This window comes from Falco naumanni, chromosome 19 (assembly GCF_017639655.2).
Source record: "Falco naumanni isolate bFalNau1 chromosome 19, bFalNau1.pat, whole genome shotgun sequence".
NCBI classification, from domain to species: Eukaryota; Metazoa; Chordata; class Aves; order Falconiformes; family Falconidae; genus Falco; species Falco naumanni.
In genome coordinates, this window is record NC_054072.1 from 6,240,855 (window position 1) to 6,258,414 (window position 17,560).

Here is a 17,560-nt window from a genome sequence, read left to right on the forward strand (position 1 = left end):
GTAGAGTGAAGGAAGATTACCACATAGTGCCTGCATTCAAAAAAACCCCAACCTGACCAAAACAGAAAACAAAACCAACCATCTCAAAACTCCTGTAGAATAGGAACTGACCTTTTGGCTTCCACTGACTTGCTAGTCAATGCTGGCAGAATCTACATAGATGTTTTAATAGCGTATCTTCAAAATTGCTTAAGAAACTAGTATGAAACTCAGCATGGGTTACACAGCACAGAGATGGTAGATGAAAAGCAGAAATCTAGAATGTTAGTTTAAAACACACCAAAAGAGGAAAAAATATCAGAAGAATTTATTGAAGAAACCCCATACAAAATTTCTACTATAGCTACTGTGCATTCTAATGTTAATAACAATCCTTCTAGTGTTCAAGCTGCTCAGAGAAGAGGTGGAAAGGAATTAGGGAGCATATCTAACCAGTCCAAAATGCACATACATATGTGTGCATGTGTTTATATTTATGCACACACATATTTTTCTGGATAGCAAAAAACAAACTCCAGACCAAATCCTGTATTTATAGTAGCCCATATTATCATTTACCACTCTGATGTATCCTATTTCAAGAAAAACGCAGGGAACACTTGATCTGAAAGAATATCAAGCCAGTCCTGAGCTTTGGCACATTACAAGAAGACTGAATAAGCTGTGAAACATAGTGTGTTAATAATAATATGCACAGCTAATATTTTCCACTGTTACTACCACTCTCAATCCAGCTGTCTCACGTGCCCGGCTTCTTTATATCCAATTTTCATACCATTTTACAGCTCTACTGATTTCATTACAGATATAGTTGGGAGAAGTACATAGGAAGCGTTTGTAGACAGAACACTTGAAAAAACATAGAGAAAGTTGCTGGAATTTTCAGCATAGTAATACTTACTTCCTACATTCCACCAGCCCACAACACAATGCTCTGGCTAGTTAAGTACTACATCCACAGTAGAGCTCCCACAGTTAAGTTGGAAGTTCTGAGAAACTCTACCGGTGATAAAGCAGCTGAACAGATTTTTTTTTATTATTATTATTTTTAAGGAAGATGACTCCTACAGTAGTTTTAAGTCTTCAAACCCTAACAGACCATAAAGCAGTCCTCTCACCAGAGAGTGAAGCTGACATGAAAAAATATGAGCAGCACAAACCCAAAGAACTCAACCCTGAAGAGGATATTTACAACAACAACAAAAAATTTCAACACTGCTGAAAAAAAAATATTATTATGGATAGGAAAAAATAATTTTCACATTCTAGAAGTCCTGGAGAGTAGTAGTGCAAAGATAGGAATTACTGGGGGAAAAAAATGGTCTTCAATAAACAAAGGCAGACTTCCGTTTTACTCTGCTTCCACAGTAGCACAAGGACCGGAAAGATACTGACTGGGTATGAACTTCACTCCAACAGCTTCATCTTGAGGTTGGAGTGGAGGATCAAAGACCTTAGGCATGCAGAAGGATGAAAGAAAGGACGGGGAAAAAAGCATTAAAAAAAAAAGGGAAAACAATGGAAAAATACTTCGGTTTGCATAATGGACTATATTTAAGACAGGTGGGAGGAGGCATACAAAAGGGAATAGAAGCCCACGAGCTTCTTCATTCCAGCATTCCCACGCTCTCTACATCCTCTGATTTCACTCTTCAACTGCTATATCCTATATACCTTTCCTTCTTATTTCACAACAAAGCTGTTCTGGGACAGAAAGTGATTTTTTCATTGTGAACAAAGGAAGCCTCTACAACAGCATTAGGCAACAACTGTTATTCAGCGCTTCACCATGTTATCTGTATTCAAATAAGAAGCCGAACTGGCAGTCAAAAATGTGAAAACAAGAGATGATCTCAAGCTTGCTTTGCAAATCCACCTCACCTTAAAGTAAGGAGGCTTACTTCTCAAGTTTTGCTAATGTAACTATAGTAATTCTGCTATGATACGTACAATTCTGCTGCACAAAGTGTTGAAGAGGTAAACTCCCCACAGTAGTTCATTTGTAGTTTTCAGGTCCAAGGTACAAATTATGATCTACAGCACCTCCTCTGTTCACGCTTAGAAATCTGGACACAGTAGAATCTTAAATGCACATTAGCTGTTTCTAACTTACAAGATGCAAGTGAAACAAATAATTAACCTCAAATCGTGACTCTGTATTAACACATTTCATCAATCCCAAGAAAATGCTCATGCAAACTGGGTCTTACCTTATCCTTTTCATGGGGAAGGAGACACACTGGAGGGAGACAGGAAAGAGACTCAAAACTTTCCTTCCCATCAGCATTAGTGGTTGCTTTAGTGTTGAGTTGGTACAGAGGTCCATCTTTAAGGAGCCTACCATGGCCAACAGCACGTTTGACAGCTAATCGTAGTTGCTGGTGAAACATGGAGGCAGTGCTACCTCCAAATGATGCAGACACATCTTTCTGACCTTTCAAAAAGCGCTCGATGTTCTTCAAGGATGAGCCACCAGACTCAGCCAAGCCCTCAATTGCCCGTTTGATAAGTTTATTCCAGTCCACGTTTGGTTTACCATCCAACTTGCCATGGTTCCGAGGCTTCGGAAGTGCTATTCTCCCAGGATTATCAGGATCCTTATAGGAGTTGAGACCCTTGTTGGAGACTTTTAAAATAGTTCCATCTTTAACACTCAACTCTAACTGTTCCAGAACAGTTTTACGGTCCAAACCGTGTGAAGATGACACTGCATTGCATATCCTCTCCTCAGAAGGACGCTGTTTTTGCTTCTTTACCTTTTTGATTGCCTCCAAAATCCACTCTGTATACAGCGGGTTGGCTAGTTTTACCATGGTGAAGAATTCTGTATATCCATAGAGTCGTTATCCTTTATCCCGATGCTGAACAAGTTTCACACAATGAGAAAAGAGATTCTCGAATGATGGGAACCAGCTAACCATAGCATACACGTTTTCTGTTCTGAATTATTCCCCCTTTCTCAAACATTATTTGTTTTCACACTAAAGAAAGGAAAGCAAAACAATGAGAAATTTCCTCATTCTTTCCAATAAATCCTCTAACAGCTTCAGATAAAGATATAAAGATTTCAGCATATCTCACCTCAGCTTCTGGTCTGCACACTCACAATGAGAAGAACTGTAACATTAGGCCTGGAAGAAAACAAAAAGAGAGACATTTCCAAAGAACAGTTAGAGAAAGGGGAAAAAAACCCACAAAACAACAGTCAACACTAATGCATTAAACACATAGGAAAGTTTTAATCCACTACTACAGTTCTAAAACACTGAAGTAATACTTAAGGTTTTATCTTCACTACTAATACAAGCATGCTTTAACACTGAAATAACTCCATATAACCTAGAGAAAAAGTGTGCCCTTTTTATTTCAATCTGTAAGTCACTATAAATTCCATACCAACTTTTAGATCTTTGCTGAGCACAACCTAAACTAGTATTTGGGGGTGGGGGGGGGGTGGGGGTGGGGGGTGATGGACCCACAATGAAGATAGCTGCTGCTTTTTTAAGATCTTTATTTTTGCACATGAAAGCCCTGCCTGAAACTTCAACAGAAAGCAGTAGGAATAGCCAAGAGTCTTGAGCAAACAGCAACAAACTTTCAGAGCTCTTCCAGAAGTGTAATCATAGGTCTGATTCCCTCCTGCTAAGAAAAGCTATGACAGTTGTCCCATCAAGAAAAAAAGTGAAGAAACGCAGCTGGAGATTGTCATTAAATGTTCCACTTTCAGAGACCACAGAAAAGAAGAATACAACGTTATAATCTTCAGTATAGTTGAGGCACACTGAAAACACTTGAGGACAAAGTAACAGGTGACCATACACAATGAAGAAATGCTTATGAAACTGCTAATTAAAGATGCAGATGGAAGAATACAAAGCTCTACTTCACAGCCCTTAGTTGTCCTTAACAAAGACTTCTACGTTGATGACAGTACGTTGTGCTTAAGTTCTACTGCAAAAATACCCTAACCAAGAAGGACTTATGAACTGTTTATCACAAGGAATAACGATTTTCTGCAAGGAAAGTTTTAGTCACGAGTTAGTCATCAACACAGCTCTCCCATTCTGCTTTCTAGTAAGTACTGAAGAATTTATAAACACACGGAACAGATTTGCATACAGACATCAGACTCCACTGCACAGCTCCATACAGCCAGTACTGGAAAGATTCAGAACTACTGTTCAGACCAGAAAGGATGCAGCGCTCGCCTGGAGTTTTTACCCCGCGAACAACCGATGGAAAGGGAAAGCGGGCCCCTGAGACCCGCCCGTCAGCCAAGCGAGGCTGCGCTGCCGGGGCGCCCCGGCACGGCGGGATCGCGGGGCCAAGGCGGACGCGGCGCGCTGACCCCAGCGGAGCTCCGTGCGCAGGACGTTACGTAACCGCCCGGCCAAGCTGGGGCGACACCGGAACGGTCCCGGCGCCAGGTCGGTTGCTCGCTCTCTGCGTGACAAGCGGTGCCTGCACCTGCTACCGCTCGTCCCCATCCCTGTCCCGGACAGGCCCCGCACCCGGCGCCCCGAGGGACGCGTTGCCTCGGTCGAGGGGCTCGCACTAGCAGAATCAGGAAAAGCAGGGCGCAGGCCGCAGCCCCGACGACCGGCCCGGCCCCACACCATTCTCCATCCCCACGGAGGCGGCCGGTGCAGCCTGGCTCTCGCACCGGTTCGGCCGGGCCCGCGCCCGCCTCAGCCGCGCTCTCCCGCGCCCGAGAGACAGAGAGGAGCGCAGCCGGCGGCCCCCCCCCGCCTGAACCGCCCACTTCATCCGCGCCGTGCCGCGGCCGCCGCCTCCCCGGGGTGTAGGCCCGGCGGGCCCCAACGGAGCGGGCGGCTGGGTCCGGGCCTGGCGCAGAGCGGCGGCGGGGCCGGAACAGGCCGCGAGCCTGAAGCGCCCAGCGGGCCTTCCCCTTCCCCAGGCCGTGGGGCTTGCCAGCCGCCTGTCTCCGGGTTCCCCGGCATCAGGCACCCAAGCTGGGGCGGTCCCGCCGGCGCTACTCACCGAGGCCCGCGAGAGACGGGAACCGAGAAGCAAAGGCCGGACGGCGGCGAAGCCCGAAACTGACACGGCGGCCATCTTGGGTCCGGAGCTCTGCGGCGGGGGGAGGGGGCGTGGGAGGGGAAGAGCCCGCGGCGGGCGGGGGGCGCGCGCGGGGAATGGCGCGGCGGGGCGGGAGCGGCCGCCGCCGGGAAGAGCCGCGGAGACGGGGTCTGCGGCAGCCCCGGCCCCCGGCGGGAGCGCGCGGCGTGGGGTGGCTCCTCGGGCAGCCGGAGCGGCCGGGCCGCCGCCCCGGGGCCCGCTGCTGGGGGCGGCCTGCGGCGCCATGCGGGCAGAGTGTGAGGGGCCGGGCCGGGGCGGGTGGCGGCGGCGTTCGGTGAAGGCTGGCTGGACACGGCGCTTGGGCGGGAGCCGCGGAGCGGGTGCTGTCGGCGACGTCTCGCTATGGCAGTGGGAAGCCCCCCGCGCTCCGAACGCGCGGGGCTGCGGCCGAGGGTATGGCTACCGGCTGCTCCGGCCGCTGGGATGCGGGCGGGAACGGCTGGGCGGCGGGAGGACTCGTGTTAATGGTCGTACGCTGGTAGGCGGGTGGTTGTAACCTGTAAGGTAGGAGATCTGTCTCTTAGGCTTAATTAAGCTTGCGCTTGTAACAGTGACTGGGGCTTTCTGACTCAAAGGTGCCGAAGTTACGTGGAATTTTGAAATAACGATACCTTTTAGCCTGGAGGGCGGGCGCGCCGTGGCTGTGCCTCGGCGGCGCGCGCTGAAAGGCGGGTCGGTCCTTGGGCGTCTTTGTGAGGTAGTTCGTGCAATTTCCCGACATCTTTGATACGTTTTAGTTGTTAGAGTGAAAACGTGCTGCTGAAAGTCGCCGTTCTGCACGGAGGTAACTTGGGAGCTGTCCCGGTACGTTGGTGTTGGCTCTTGCTGTCGCTGAGGTGAAGAGCGGCTGGTGCCTGGCGGGGGGCGCGGGAGGCTCCTCCGGCGCTGTGCGGGGGGGGGGTCGTGTCGGACTGGCGCGTGCTGAAAGTTGGCAGGAACGAGCAAAGTGCAAGCTCTCACTTCACGCAAGTCTGTCCCAGGTTATATTTGGTTTCTGTCTCAGGTTATATTTGGTTGAAAGTATCTCGTTTTGTTACCCATCCTCAACGACTACATGCTGCCTGCAATTCCCTATCCTATTCTAACCTCTGGCTCAGTTTACCAGTTGTGCACACACGTTATAAACTAGGCATTTTTTGCAATTTCCTTGAAGGGACAACTATTGTGTAAAGTTTCATGTGAGCTTCCCTTTCAAGAAAAGAAAAAATAAAACCTTAAAAAACATTGTGGAGACAGTTGATACAGCAAACATGATGTTTTCTGAATGGTTTTGTTTAGTGTCTTGAAGTGAGAAATCTCTCTGTTGAGTAAGACAAACTCTTCTCTTTTGCCATTTTAACAGAATAGGTTTTCTAGTGCAAAAGTTAGATGTTTTCAGTGAGTTGCTTATTACTTGAAGCCAATGGAGTTTGACATGCTGCTGTACAACATACTGTACAAATGGTTCTGTTTCTGCCATGTAAGACTATAGAGGTCTGGCCTTGTCAGAGTTGGATTATCCCTACAAATTAATCTCTTCTCCCACCTCTTCCTGAGTCTTCAAAATTCAGGTGGTTCTATGCTGCATGGCTTCCAGTGCCTTAAATTACAAACCTGTGGTGCTATGTCGAGAGAAACTAACAGAGAGAGAAACGTAATTTTCTGATGTGAAAGTAAAGCAAGACTAAGAGGATTCAGTATTTAACAGCGAAACCCAGTTGTGTTCCTACAAGAGTATCACTCTGTAGACTGTTCTGTTTCAAAATTTGCAGTAGGTTATTATTAGCACCCTTGCAAAATTAATTGGTTTTGTTGACTATTATAAATTAAAAAATGGCCTGTTTTCTTCTACTCTCTTATTTGCACAGTACAGGCTAACAGTTAAATCATCAGAATTGCTGCAAATGGCAAAGTACAGATGGTAAGGAATTGTTTTATGGTAAAAACAGTGCATGGTTTGGCAACATCATTTTGTAGCACTGCCCTTTGGCTGTGCTTAGGTTTCTCTGGGGGTTCATATACTGTGACTGAAGTATAGTACTCTTCAGTGAGCAGTTTTTTAGGCAGTCACTAAATTAACCAGCAAAGTGATATTCTGTTCTGGCAGCATCTTCTGCTATGTTCTCCTTTTAGGTTCCAAGTTTAGATAACTTCCCGAGCCACTGTGGAGACTGACTTGCAGAACTAAACGTAATCTTTGCGCTAACAGTTTGGAAGCAGTCAGGCAGCATTTCTGCAGCAGGAAATGGTGGTGTAACTGCAAATTGTTCTCTGCACATGTCAGCAAGATATTTTAATAAACTTGTCCGATTTTAAAGCAGAAACATATTTCCCCTTTTCCCTCAACAACCCTTTCCTTTGGTGTGCAGAAATAATTAACTGCCCTATAGTTGCTTTAGTATTGGCACCAACGTTCTTGATGGCTAAAGAAACTGAAGTAACTGTAGGAAAAATACAGAAGTAACATCATCATGAACTGGGTAAAATACTAACAATTTTAATAATGGGTGCAAGCAGTTAGAGGGAAATGGCAGTTTTTAAACGTGTAATACAGTCAAAACTGAATTGCTTTTTGTGAGACAGAAAACAAATGGCTATATTGAAAAGATGTATCCCATGAATGTTGATTTGGTGGTCCAGGGTAAAACCAGAAGGGTTTCTCAGAGAACCAGACATATAAAGGCTTTATGTTGTTGGTCAATGTAATGATGTGCTGCTGCTTTCTGCCTGTGATACCTACAAGATTCCCATTAATACAGTCCCCAAGAGCCTCATAAGCTGATACAAGAATCTTTACAATATCTGTGTGTTAAAAGTAAAGCGATTATATTAAAATAATAAATAATCTTTTTGAATTTAGAAGTGCTGTGATTAAATGACAGATTATTACCCCTTTGCGCTCACAAATATGTAATTCATTACAGTAATTTGAATTAGGCATTTAAAAAACATTAGATGATGTTTAAAAAATGCATTTGATACAAATTATGACCATGAAAGAAATTCATATGTAGTTAATTTTTCCTTCATTATGTTCTGCTATAGTAAAAAGCTCATCTAGCATGCGTTGAATTATCTAATACTTTAAGTAAGGATGTATGCCTACAGGAGTATTAAAAGGTAATGTCAGAGTAAATAAACTGACTTCTGCCCCATTTTGGGGGGAAAATAGCTACAAAGTATCAATAGAGAATAAGATCTAATATAAACTCTGAACTGTGCAGATTTTTTTTTGCATTCTGACATAAATCAGTCCGTTCAGCTTACTCCAGGCTTCGTACCACTGCTTAAAAGATTTGCCCACAACCGTGAGGCATAGTCAGGTGCAAAGACTCAGGCCAGAGTCTTGCGGTGCTCGTGCCGCAGTCCTAACCAGTAGGCAGTCACCATGTAATAAGGGTTGTATACTTAGACAGTTTATTTGATGGGATAGAAAGGACGTCTTTTTATTTGTTCTTGTATTTGTTTGTTCCCAGCAGAGCAGCAGGATTGGAAAATTACTTGTAATGGCATCTGCCTGATTCAGAAGTCCAGAGATTTGCTATGCGAATGTGAGACGCCTCTTCTAATTCTGCAAAGGAATCATTTGGCGTAGAGTTCAGCTGCATTTTGCATGGTAGTTGCCATTTCCCATGCCAGCCGGACTGTGTGGTGCTCTGTGGTGAACAAACCAGCAAAAACAACACGGTGCAACACGTTCAGCTAGCAGCACTGCACTGTAGAAACTGGGTTCCGTAACACATTTTATATGCTATACTAAGACGTCAACCCGAAAAAAAGGGTACCCTTAGAAAAACCAACCCGTGGGGATTCTGAGCGCCCCACCGGAAAACCTGGGCGGGCGCGCCACGCCGGGGACGCAGCAGCCCGCGTACGAGGAGCCCGGCCCGCCGGCTCTCCCGGGCAGGCAGAAGCTGAGGGGGACGAGGGGCGGCGACTTGCCGCTGCGGGCTCGGCTCGGGGGGCGTTGCCCGCTCGCAGCGTGCCGTTCGCTGCGTCATCATCCGCACGCCTCCCTCCGGCCTATCGGGCGTGGGTGTTGGCGGGTCACCCAATCAGCGTGCTTGCTGCCGAGCCCCGCCCATTGAGGTCAGGGGGCAGCTTTGGGCGCTGCCGATCCTCGCGGCGGGGCGCAGGGCAGGCCCGGCGCCGGCTCCGGCTCCCGCCGCAGCCATGATCCACAGCCTGTTCCTGATCAACGCCTCGGGGGACATCTTCCTAGAGAAGCACTGGAAGAGCGTCGTCAGCCGCTCCGTCTGCGACTACTTCTTCGAGGCGCAGGAGAGGGCCTCGGAGGCGGAGAACGTGCCGCCGGTGATCCCCACGCCGCACCACTACCTCCTCAGCGTCTACCGCCACAAGATCTTTTTCGTGGCCGTCATCCAGAGCGAGGTGCCGCCTCTCTTCGTCATCGAGTTCCTGCACCGCGTCGTCGATACGTTCCAGGTGCGGGGCGGGGGCGGCCTGCGGCGCCGGCTGCAGCCAAGGGGTCGGTTGGCTGGTGCGTGCGAGGTTAGAAGAGGAGCCCCGGCTTCACTGCCGTGTTGTGAAGGAGGACGGGGCGGCGGGGAAAAGGGAGCCCTTCAAGTTAGCAGCAGTTAATTTTCTTTTTCCTATCTCGTAATTCTCATCCTGCACCTGCGAGGACCTAGAGGGGGTCTCGACGGCTTGCGGTGGTTGGGAGTATACAGCTCCGGATGACGATGGATTCCAGATCAGCCCATGCTCGCAGGAAGGACCCCTCAGCAATCAAGATTTATGTTTCTGTTCTGCAGCCTCGTGTCTTCTAGGGGCTGTGAACTAAGACCGAGCTGGCCTTGTTCTCACGAGGAGTTTTTGCGACTCATAGCCACGTGCTTTAGTGAATTAGTGACAACCATCCTATGTGCTTATATCTCTAGGTGTTTCTTGAAAGTGTACTGGCTTGCTAAAGAAGTGAGTCACAGGAGTTGCCGCGGAGCAGCCATGTTCCCTCGGTGCTGTGGCTGATGTGACTGTTGGTCAGTTTAGGGAAATACTGAAATGTCTTGTCTTCTGCCTGTCAACAACAGGATTGTGTAGTCTGGATTTGAGATGTCTTGTGACCAGCATCCTACAGGAAATGTGGTTGCCTGGTCAAACAAGTATCATGTGAGCTTTTTCTTCCAGTTGCCAATGAGAACGAGAGTGCAGCCTGTGGATTGGCTGTTCAGGCCAAAAATGTACCATGTCAGTTGCGTAGGTCTTGTTTTTTGTGAGGGGACAAGGTGTGAGCATTTCTTCACTGGCCTGGCCGTATGTTAAGATCTGGTATGTCTGAAAAAGAAATAGTATTTTTAGTGCAGGCCTAGGTATTCTCTAGCATCACGATTTATGTATGCTCATGCTTTGTGCAGAATCCCTGAGCTCTTTAATTGCTGTAAGTAACTAGAAGCTCAGGTTTGTCTTTGTGTGCATGTGCTTGCTCGCTCACTCTCCAGAATGATGGTTGAAGACCCCATAGAATAGAAATGTGAGTAAATTAAATGTTCAATCTTAAAAATGGCTTCCTGTAACATATACTGAGTCCTGAAAGATCTCCACTGAGGTTTTCCGTACTTATATTGTGTTACAGATTTACAGTTTGACTTGGTTTATTTTTACTACGAACTTCAATATTTCTAATTATTAGTAGGAGCTGAAGAAACAGTAGAGGAATCAAGCTGGGGAACAAACATGTCTGTGGATCTTCTGTTATTCATGTTCCGAGGTTCTGCTTTATACAACTCTTAAATTACGAGGAAGGAGGGGTTTGTTATGTGGATAGAATTATTTTTCAGACTTTTCAGAATAGTGGACTTTGCTATTACTCTAATATATCTTAGGATGTGTAAGCAGTCTGTGCACCCCAAGCAGTATCAGAATGAAAAAACACAGGTAGTGTGTTAGATGGACTTCAGAAGTCTTCTCCTATAAAACAGACATGGACTTAGGCAGAATATGCAGAGTCTGAAGTTGTGCTTCCCCTGTATTCCACGTTAATTTTTGAAAAATATTTACAGAATTTAAGTTAATAATTGTATTATTGCCTATATGTATGCAAGCATTATAACAAAAGTAAACAAGAAGCTTTGATTTGATTGCTTTGATTTGAGAGGCTGAATTCCTCAAACAGCAGTGCTGCACCATTGAAAGTGTTGAGCGTACTGTAGGTAAAGACTAGGGTAGCTGAGGAATGTGATACTGGAGTCTAGTGAAAAGCATCACTGCACACAAGTCAGTAGTGTGACCGCACAAAGTAAGTTCTTATTAATACTGCTGCTTAATTGGTTGCAATTGAGACAGTTTCAAGTGCTAATTAAAAAAAAAATCTTTTAGCTATCAAAGGGAATCTTGTTATACTGAAAGGAAATAAGAACATATGATGATGCAGTGATTTGCAAGCTTGCTGGGGCAGTGGCAGAGGTATGCTCAGAGTTGTGCACTTCTGTTGGAGTGGTCAGCCTATCTGATGTGCTTGCACTAGTACCTGGAGGTTCAGTGTTTCATCTCCTCCACATGCGGGGGGACACTGAACTGAATGATCACTAAAACTCTTTCAGAGATTGTTGAGTAATTGTTTTTTTTGCACAGGATTATTTTGGTGTCTGTTCAGAGGTGATGATCAAGGACAATGTTGTGGTGGTTTATGAGGTGCTGGAGGAGATGCTGGACAATGGCTTTCCATTGGCAACAGAATCTAATATTCTTAAGGAACTGATAAAACCTCCCACTATCCTGCGAACAGTTGTCAACACCATCACAGGTACAAGGAGACAAAAAGTAGATAAACTGGGGCGGCCGTGTGACAGTATTCTTGTATAAGTAAGTTAGACATGGGTGAAGAAAATTTATGTGGTCCCATGCCATTCTAAACCCCAACATGGGTGTATTTAGGGAGTCCAGTGTTAGTATTTGCTTTGAGGTTCCTTCCAGTTCCAGCACTAGTGGCACTTTTTGTTTTGTTTGTTTTTTTTAACTGAAACAGACATATTACATTTCCAATTACAGCCATGACATGACTTCCTGGATGAGTTAGTTTAGGATGCGGGTTTTCTTGGGGTGGCTTTTGGTTTTGTTTTTTCAGTTGCACTTCCCCATGCCTTATTGTGGTATGTTTTAGAGTTGGATGTAAGAGAGATGTAAATTGTAGTATACAAATGGTGAGTCTGGAAGTGTAATTGCTCTCCTACAAAGAGAGAGAGGTTCTCAGGGATTAATTGCAATTAAGTTATATGAGGCCAAGGACTTGTTCTGGAGCATTGGCTAACTTTTCTGGTGGTTGTGATTGCCCTTGTTTTTCCAGGAAGCACTAATGTGGGTGATCAACTTCCTACTGGACAGCTATCAGTGGTGCCTTGGAGACGTACTGGTGTAAAATATACCAACAATGAGGCATATTTTGATGTGATTGAGGAGATAGATGCAATCATTGATAAATCAGGTATGGAAGCTGCTTCTGGCTAAGGCGAGGGTGACTTGTCCAGATAGTGCCTGAAGAGACATTTAGGTTTTCAAAGAGGAGCTCCCCTGTCTAAGTGTGGGAAGCTCTATTCCTGTTCTTACTCTGGAATGTTGCCAAGTTGTAGGTGCTATTCAGTCAAAAATTCTAGAGCGGTACCAAGGTTTTAACATGTTTTTGTTCCTGAGGTCTTGTAAACAGTTCTGTATCTATTGTGAAAATAGAAGGTGAGTGAACATTGTGCGTAGCACTGTCTCCTTAGTTTTTGTGCATCTTAGTCTTGTTAAGAATTGGGAGCTACTGACACTGGCCATTCAAATGGACATGGCTGTTGTCGCTGGTTCTTTCTTGTATGCATCTAGAAGTTGTTGGGAATGAGAGAAATCTTGAGCAGCAACATAATGAGCTATGACATTTCATAAAGATGATAGATTTCTTACCTCCCCACTGATAAGTTTTTCCACATTGGGATTTTTTAGGTCAGGTTCACATAACCTCCGTGTTTACTTTATTGTTGCAGGTTCCACGATTACTGCTGAAATCCAAGGAGTGATTGATGCTTGTGTGAAGCTGACTGGGATGCCAGACCTTACCCTCTCCTTCATGGTAAAGCTCAAGGATGTACCTTTTCTTAAGTGTTTTGAAAAGGGTTGCCTAGCCCTGCTACTAAGATCTCAGTCTCATGCTGATGGATTCCAATACATAAGAATGTGGGTATGCCAAATAGAAAGAACTGACAATGGAAACTCACAGTGAACTTCAGCAACTTTGAGCCTAAAGGTGGTTTTTTTTTTCAGATTCTTTTTTAAAAGTACTGTTAGTGTGTGCTGTGACTAAATTTCTGAGATATAGTGGTGCTTTAGGCAGATACCCTGAAGGGCCATCTTTTTTGTGAGTATGTATCAATGTAATTATTTGACACGACTAAATTTTCTAAAACAGGGTGGCGGTTACTGAGTACTGCTATTGCACAGATGTAACAGCATCAAATAGCTTAACGTGTCTGAATGTAGTTACCTTCAAGTGGGCAGAATGCATCAAATGGTAGGTCCTTCATGGATAGAAGACTGAGAAGAAGAGGTTATTTTAAGTAGTACTGCCTTGACAAACTTTGTGATGTTCTTTTATTTCAGAACCCTCGGTTGTTGGATGATGTCAGCTTTCATCCATGTGTGCGTTTTAAGCGGTGGGAATCAGAGAGAATACTCTCCTTCATTCCACCTGATGGAAATTTTCGCTTGCTCTCCTACCATGTCAGTGCTCAGAAGTAAGTAACAAATGTAGTGCTGTGAATTATGAAATTTGGATCTTCCTGGCTGGGGGGTGGGGAGGAATTGCTTTTAAAAATGAGGTGGCATGTTGTGCCAAATGAAGTAGAGGTGCATAGCAACTTGAACTTTTCCTTTTTTAAAACATATTTTCTCCTTGTTTGGAGCATTGATTCTATCATTTCTTTTTGGTCAGCCAGCATTTTTTCAAAGACTAGGAGCAGATGAACAAACTAGAGAGGGAAAGAATTAGGCAGTATGGAGTAATCAAGCTGTTGCTTTCCTATATTTATAAAATACTTACAGAGTAAAACAAGATAGTTTGGTAATCTTTTGGGGGTTTATAACATTTCTCTTAATAGAACCACAAGTTCTTGTCAGCTGCACTCTTTTCTAGAAGCAGCTTACTAAGTACTAGTCGGGGTTACAGATGCTGAAACATTTTGTTAGACTTTGTCAAGCTTATCTCAAATAGGTGAAAAGGAGTGGGAAATCCAGCCAAAAGCACAAACATGAAGTTCAAGTGCTGCTGCACTGCCTGGAACTACTTGCCAGCCTGGTTGAGACATGGAAAAACATTCCTCATCTTATGCTCAAGTCTCCTGTTACTTATTGGATGTAGCTACCTGTCCTGTAGAGAGATAGAAAACTTAAGATATGGCAAACTTGATTGAAAACACTGGAAACCAATCTCCTTAAAAGAGAAGAAAATCCTACACTGATTTGTTTGATCTCTAACAGCAAAGTCAGAATCCTGTTCTCAAGTCATAATTACCCTTTTTTTAATGTAGAGAGCAAGGACTGCATTGGGAAAACCAAAGATGAAGACAAAAGATTGACAAGGACTTTCTCTTCATGTCTTTATTCTAGTCTTGTGGCAATTCCTGTCTACATTAAACACAATATCAGTTTCCGTGATAGCAGCTCACTGGGACGTTTTGAGATCACAGTGGGGCCGAAGCAGACTATGGGGAAGACTGTGGAAGGAGTGATGGTCTCTAGCCAGATGCCAAAGGGTGTCTTAAATATGACCCTCACACCCTCTCAAGGAACACATGTCTTCGATCCAGTTACAAAGGTGAGAGGAAAGAAATTATATATATTTTTTAATCTTTCTTACCTTTCAGCAAATTAAGTTGAGCTGCTCATGCTTACATGAACATTTCCTTGAACACCAGTTGTCTGAAGGCAGTATCTTTTCTTGGGGTGAGAGCTTTTTCTGGACAATTGCATAGCTGAAGTTGTCTTAATCCCCACAACAAACTGTTCAGTGTCTGAGTGGACTGTAGTTCTGGTTGCTCAGTGTGTGCAGAAAATCCTGCTGGTATTGTATGATGATGCATCAGTCTGGTGCTTTACAAACTTCTGCGTATCTAGTCATGCCCAGTACTGCACATTATACTTGGTCCTTTGCAAACACTGAGGATTTGTATTGGTTGGTGGGTTTTGATGCGGTTTGGTGTGTTCTGGTTTTGTTGTTTAATGTCTGCTGCTTCCCTTCCACCCCAAGTTCACTTTTTTTTTTAATTCTTATTGCAAACACAAGTTTGATGGTTTACGCACAGTGGAGCCTCAAGCAACACTGCTGCAGCTACTTGGAGAGGAGGCAATTCTGCATTATTTTGGTCACTGTTACACATAGGAAATGGGGGCTGTAGCATAAGCAGTGGAAATAGCATTCATGGTAGATTTCTGGAGAACCTTATGGAAAGAGGGAGGGAGAACAAAGGTCTGAGGCAGCTACTCCTTAAGCCTGTACTGTGTCTGCCCAATATGAAAGGCAAGATACCTGAGACAAAGACTTTTTCCGTAAAGAAACATTAAAAGATGTTTTTAGAGGGGGACTCTTCTTCAGAGGGTATTACTGTATTTCTGTTTCACTGCTGCATTTTCTGTTCCTTGAAGTTGCTGTCATGGGATGTGGGGAAAATAAACCCCCAGAAGCTGCCAAGTCTGAAGGGGAGCGTGAGCCTGCAAGCTGGGACATCAAAACCAGATGAAAACCCCACCATTAATCTGCAGTTTAAAATTCAGCAGCTGGCTATATCTGGTAAGTGACTGTCAGGTAAAGAGGCTGAGATTGTCTGCTTTGTCCGTGCTCACTCTGCACATAGCTGCAGTAGCTCTGCAGGCCTTCTGACGTACGCTTTATCTGAAACCTGTTCTTCAAGTAAGAAAAATAATGTGCTTTGACTATGGATGCATGGATTTGTTCTCTCATGCACTGTGAAACAGCCTATCTATGCTTCCTTGCATTTTGTGCTTATAGGCCTGTAGAGAATTTTAGAGTATGGATGTGTTTGTAAAGAGTCATTCTGACAATCAGCAGTTGTCAGCTTTTCTCAGTTTTGTTTACTGCTTACTAAAACTTTCCCTATGCTTTCTGCACCTCTAGTGTGATCTTCTGTTCCTTTATCCTGAACACCTGTCTGCTTTGTTTGTGGCAGCAGTCAGTCTTATGCTGTGGTTTTTTGCCTTTAGGACTGAAGGTGAATCGCTTGGACATGTATGGGGAGAAGTACAAGCCCTTCAAGGGGATAAAATACATGACTAAGGCTGGCAAGTTCCAAGTCCGAACCTAGAGGATCCTGATAATGAGGAAGAGCACTTTCCTGTTTCTCCTGTCTCTGGCTGTTGGATGCAGCCTCTTACTCCATCCATCTGTTTAGGGTTGCTCCCTTGCCTGTAGTAGCATGAGCAGGATAGCCAGTCCTTAAGGTGCTGGGGAGCACGGAAAAGTAAGGTTGACCTGAAACCATCTCATCCCTAGCTGAGTCTGAAGTATTAAGAACAGTGGCAGATGGGAGAGGTGTTCAGGTCCCTTGGGATTAGTGAGTCAGCTGTGCAAGCTTATATCACCTTCATGTTGCTGTGTTAAAGGAAATCCTAGGCATTTGCTGCCTTTTGTAACTTCCCTCCCTTATATTTTGGTTGGCTTTCATCCTTTTGTGGAAATTCAACTTTGCATCATCTACAAACTTCAACTCCAGTGTGATGGTCTGGCATCTGCCCTTCTCCATCACTGGGCATTAGGGTGGAGAGCTGTATAGTTCTTGTCACCAGAGGGGTCATCTAGCTGTTCTGTCCGCCTCAAAGGGACTGGAAGTGGAAAGTTAGATTGTTCCACTCGGGATGGGAAGTTAAGAAGCCTGAGATTGGGGATGGTGCCACAGGGGGGGAAGGAAAGAAGTGGATGATATTTCTAGATTTTTCTTAAGCTTGGTCATTAAGTATCCTGGATCTTTGGAGATAGACTGGAAACCCATCCAAATCTTAGTACAGTATCCTATGAAGGGTTGACTGTAGCACATGTGATCTTGTGCACATGTGATCTTGCAATTGGTGGTGGCAACACCTGAATGTAATTCTGCTTTGCTTCTTATTTCGTCAGTATTTGGAGGTAGGGATTCTTCTAGCTTCTTTGAGGAGTCAGGGAAGAGACAGAGGGGCAGGAGAATTTTTGTGGAAACATAGCACTTTGGAAACTGAAGCTGTGACTAGATGAAGGCCATCACTACCATAGTAACTTGTTGGAACCTCTTTTTGTCTCTGCCTGCATATTACAAATGAAGGTGATAATGCTGTTCTCCAGCTCACTGATGTCTTTCTTTGAGATAATTGAGTCCTGGTACCTTTTGTAGTGTTTCTGGCTGCCCTACCTCATTCCAGTTCCTGTACCAATCAGCTGCTGTGCAGGTGGATTCACACCTACGCTGGATTTTTCACTGGGACCCCTCTGTTCTGCAAGGAGCTG

At 44.9% G+C, this 17,560-nt stretch overlaps 2 protein-coding genes across 3 annotated transcripts in view; one reads left to right on the forward strand and one right to left on the reverse strand.

Annotated features, from left to right (window-relative positions):
• The window catches only part of KAT6A (lysine acetyltransferase 6A), a 51,067-nt gene extending 45,958 nt beyond the window's left edge, over positions 1-5,109 (reverse strand). Inside the window, exons 1-3 of the mRNA XM_040618320.1 lie at positions 5,002-5,109; positions 3,082-3,131; positions 2,211-2,981 (exon numbers count right to left, since the gene is read on the reverse strand). Of these exons, the coding sequence (XP_040474254.1) occupies positions 2,211-2,813 (603 nt within the window). The 5' untranslated portion in view covers positions 2,814-2,981; positions 3,082-3,131; positions 5,002-5,109. The remainder of the gene's footprint in view (positions 1-2,210; positions 2,982-3,081; positions 3,132-5,001) is intronic.
• Positions 5,110-5,255: 146 nt separating this feature from the next.
• AP3M2 (adaptor related protein complex 3 subunit mu 2) lies at positions 5,256-17,309 on the forward strand. Of its 2 annotated transcripts, XM_040618325.1 has the most exons (9): positions 5,256-5,493; positions 8,559-9,525; positions 11,671-11,842; positions 12,383-12,520; positions 13,059-13,144; positions 13,672-13,805; positions 14,677-14,884; positions 15,712-15,856; positions 16,288-17,309. In XM_040618325.1, the coding sequence occupies exons 2-9, from the start codon at positions 9,253-9,255 to the stop codon at positions 16,386-16,388; spliced, it is 1,257 nt and encodes a 418-aa protein (XP_040474259.1). In that variant the 5' UTR covers positions 5,256-5,493; positions 8,559-9,252; the 3' UTR covers positions 16,389-17,309. The 2 variants fall into 2 exon arrangements, with proteins under 2 accessions (XP_040474259.1, XP_040474261.1); XM_040618327.1 differs by lacking the exon at positions 8,559-9,525 and having other exon boundaries at positions 5,263-5,493.
• The last annotated feature ends 251 nt before the right edge of the window (positions 17,310-17,560 follow it).

Excerpts from the sequence above, each read along its gene's own strand:
- AP3M2 (XM_040618325.1), top strand. The coding sequence starts at position 9,253 with ATGATCCACAGCCTGTTCCTGATCAACGCCTCGGGGGACATCTTCCTA. Across the intron at positions 11,843-12,382 it reads AGTTGTCAACACCATCACAG|GAAGCACTAATGTGGGTGAT; the intron begins GTACAAGGAGAC and ends TTGTTTTTCCAG. Across the intron at positions 13,806-14,676 it reads TACCATGTCAGTGCTCAGAA|TCTTGTGGCAATTCCTGTCT; the intron begins GTAAGTAACAAA and ends TCTTTATTCTAG.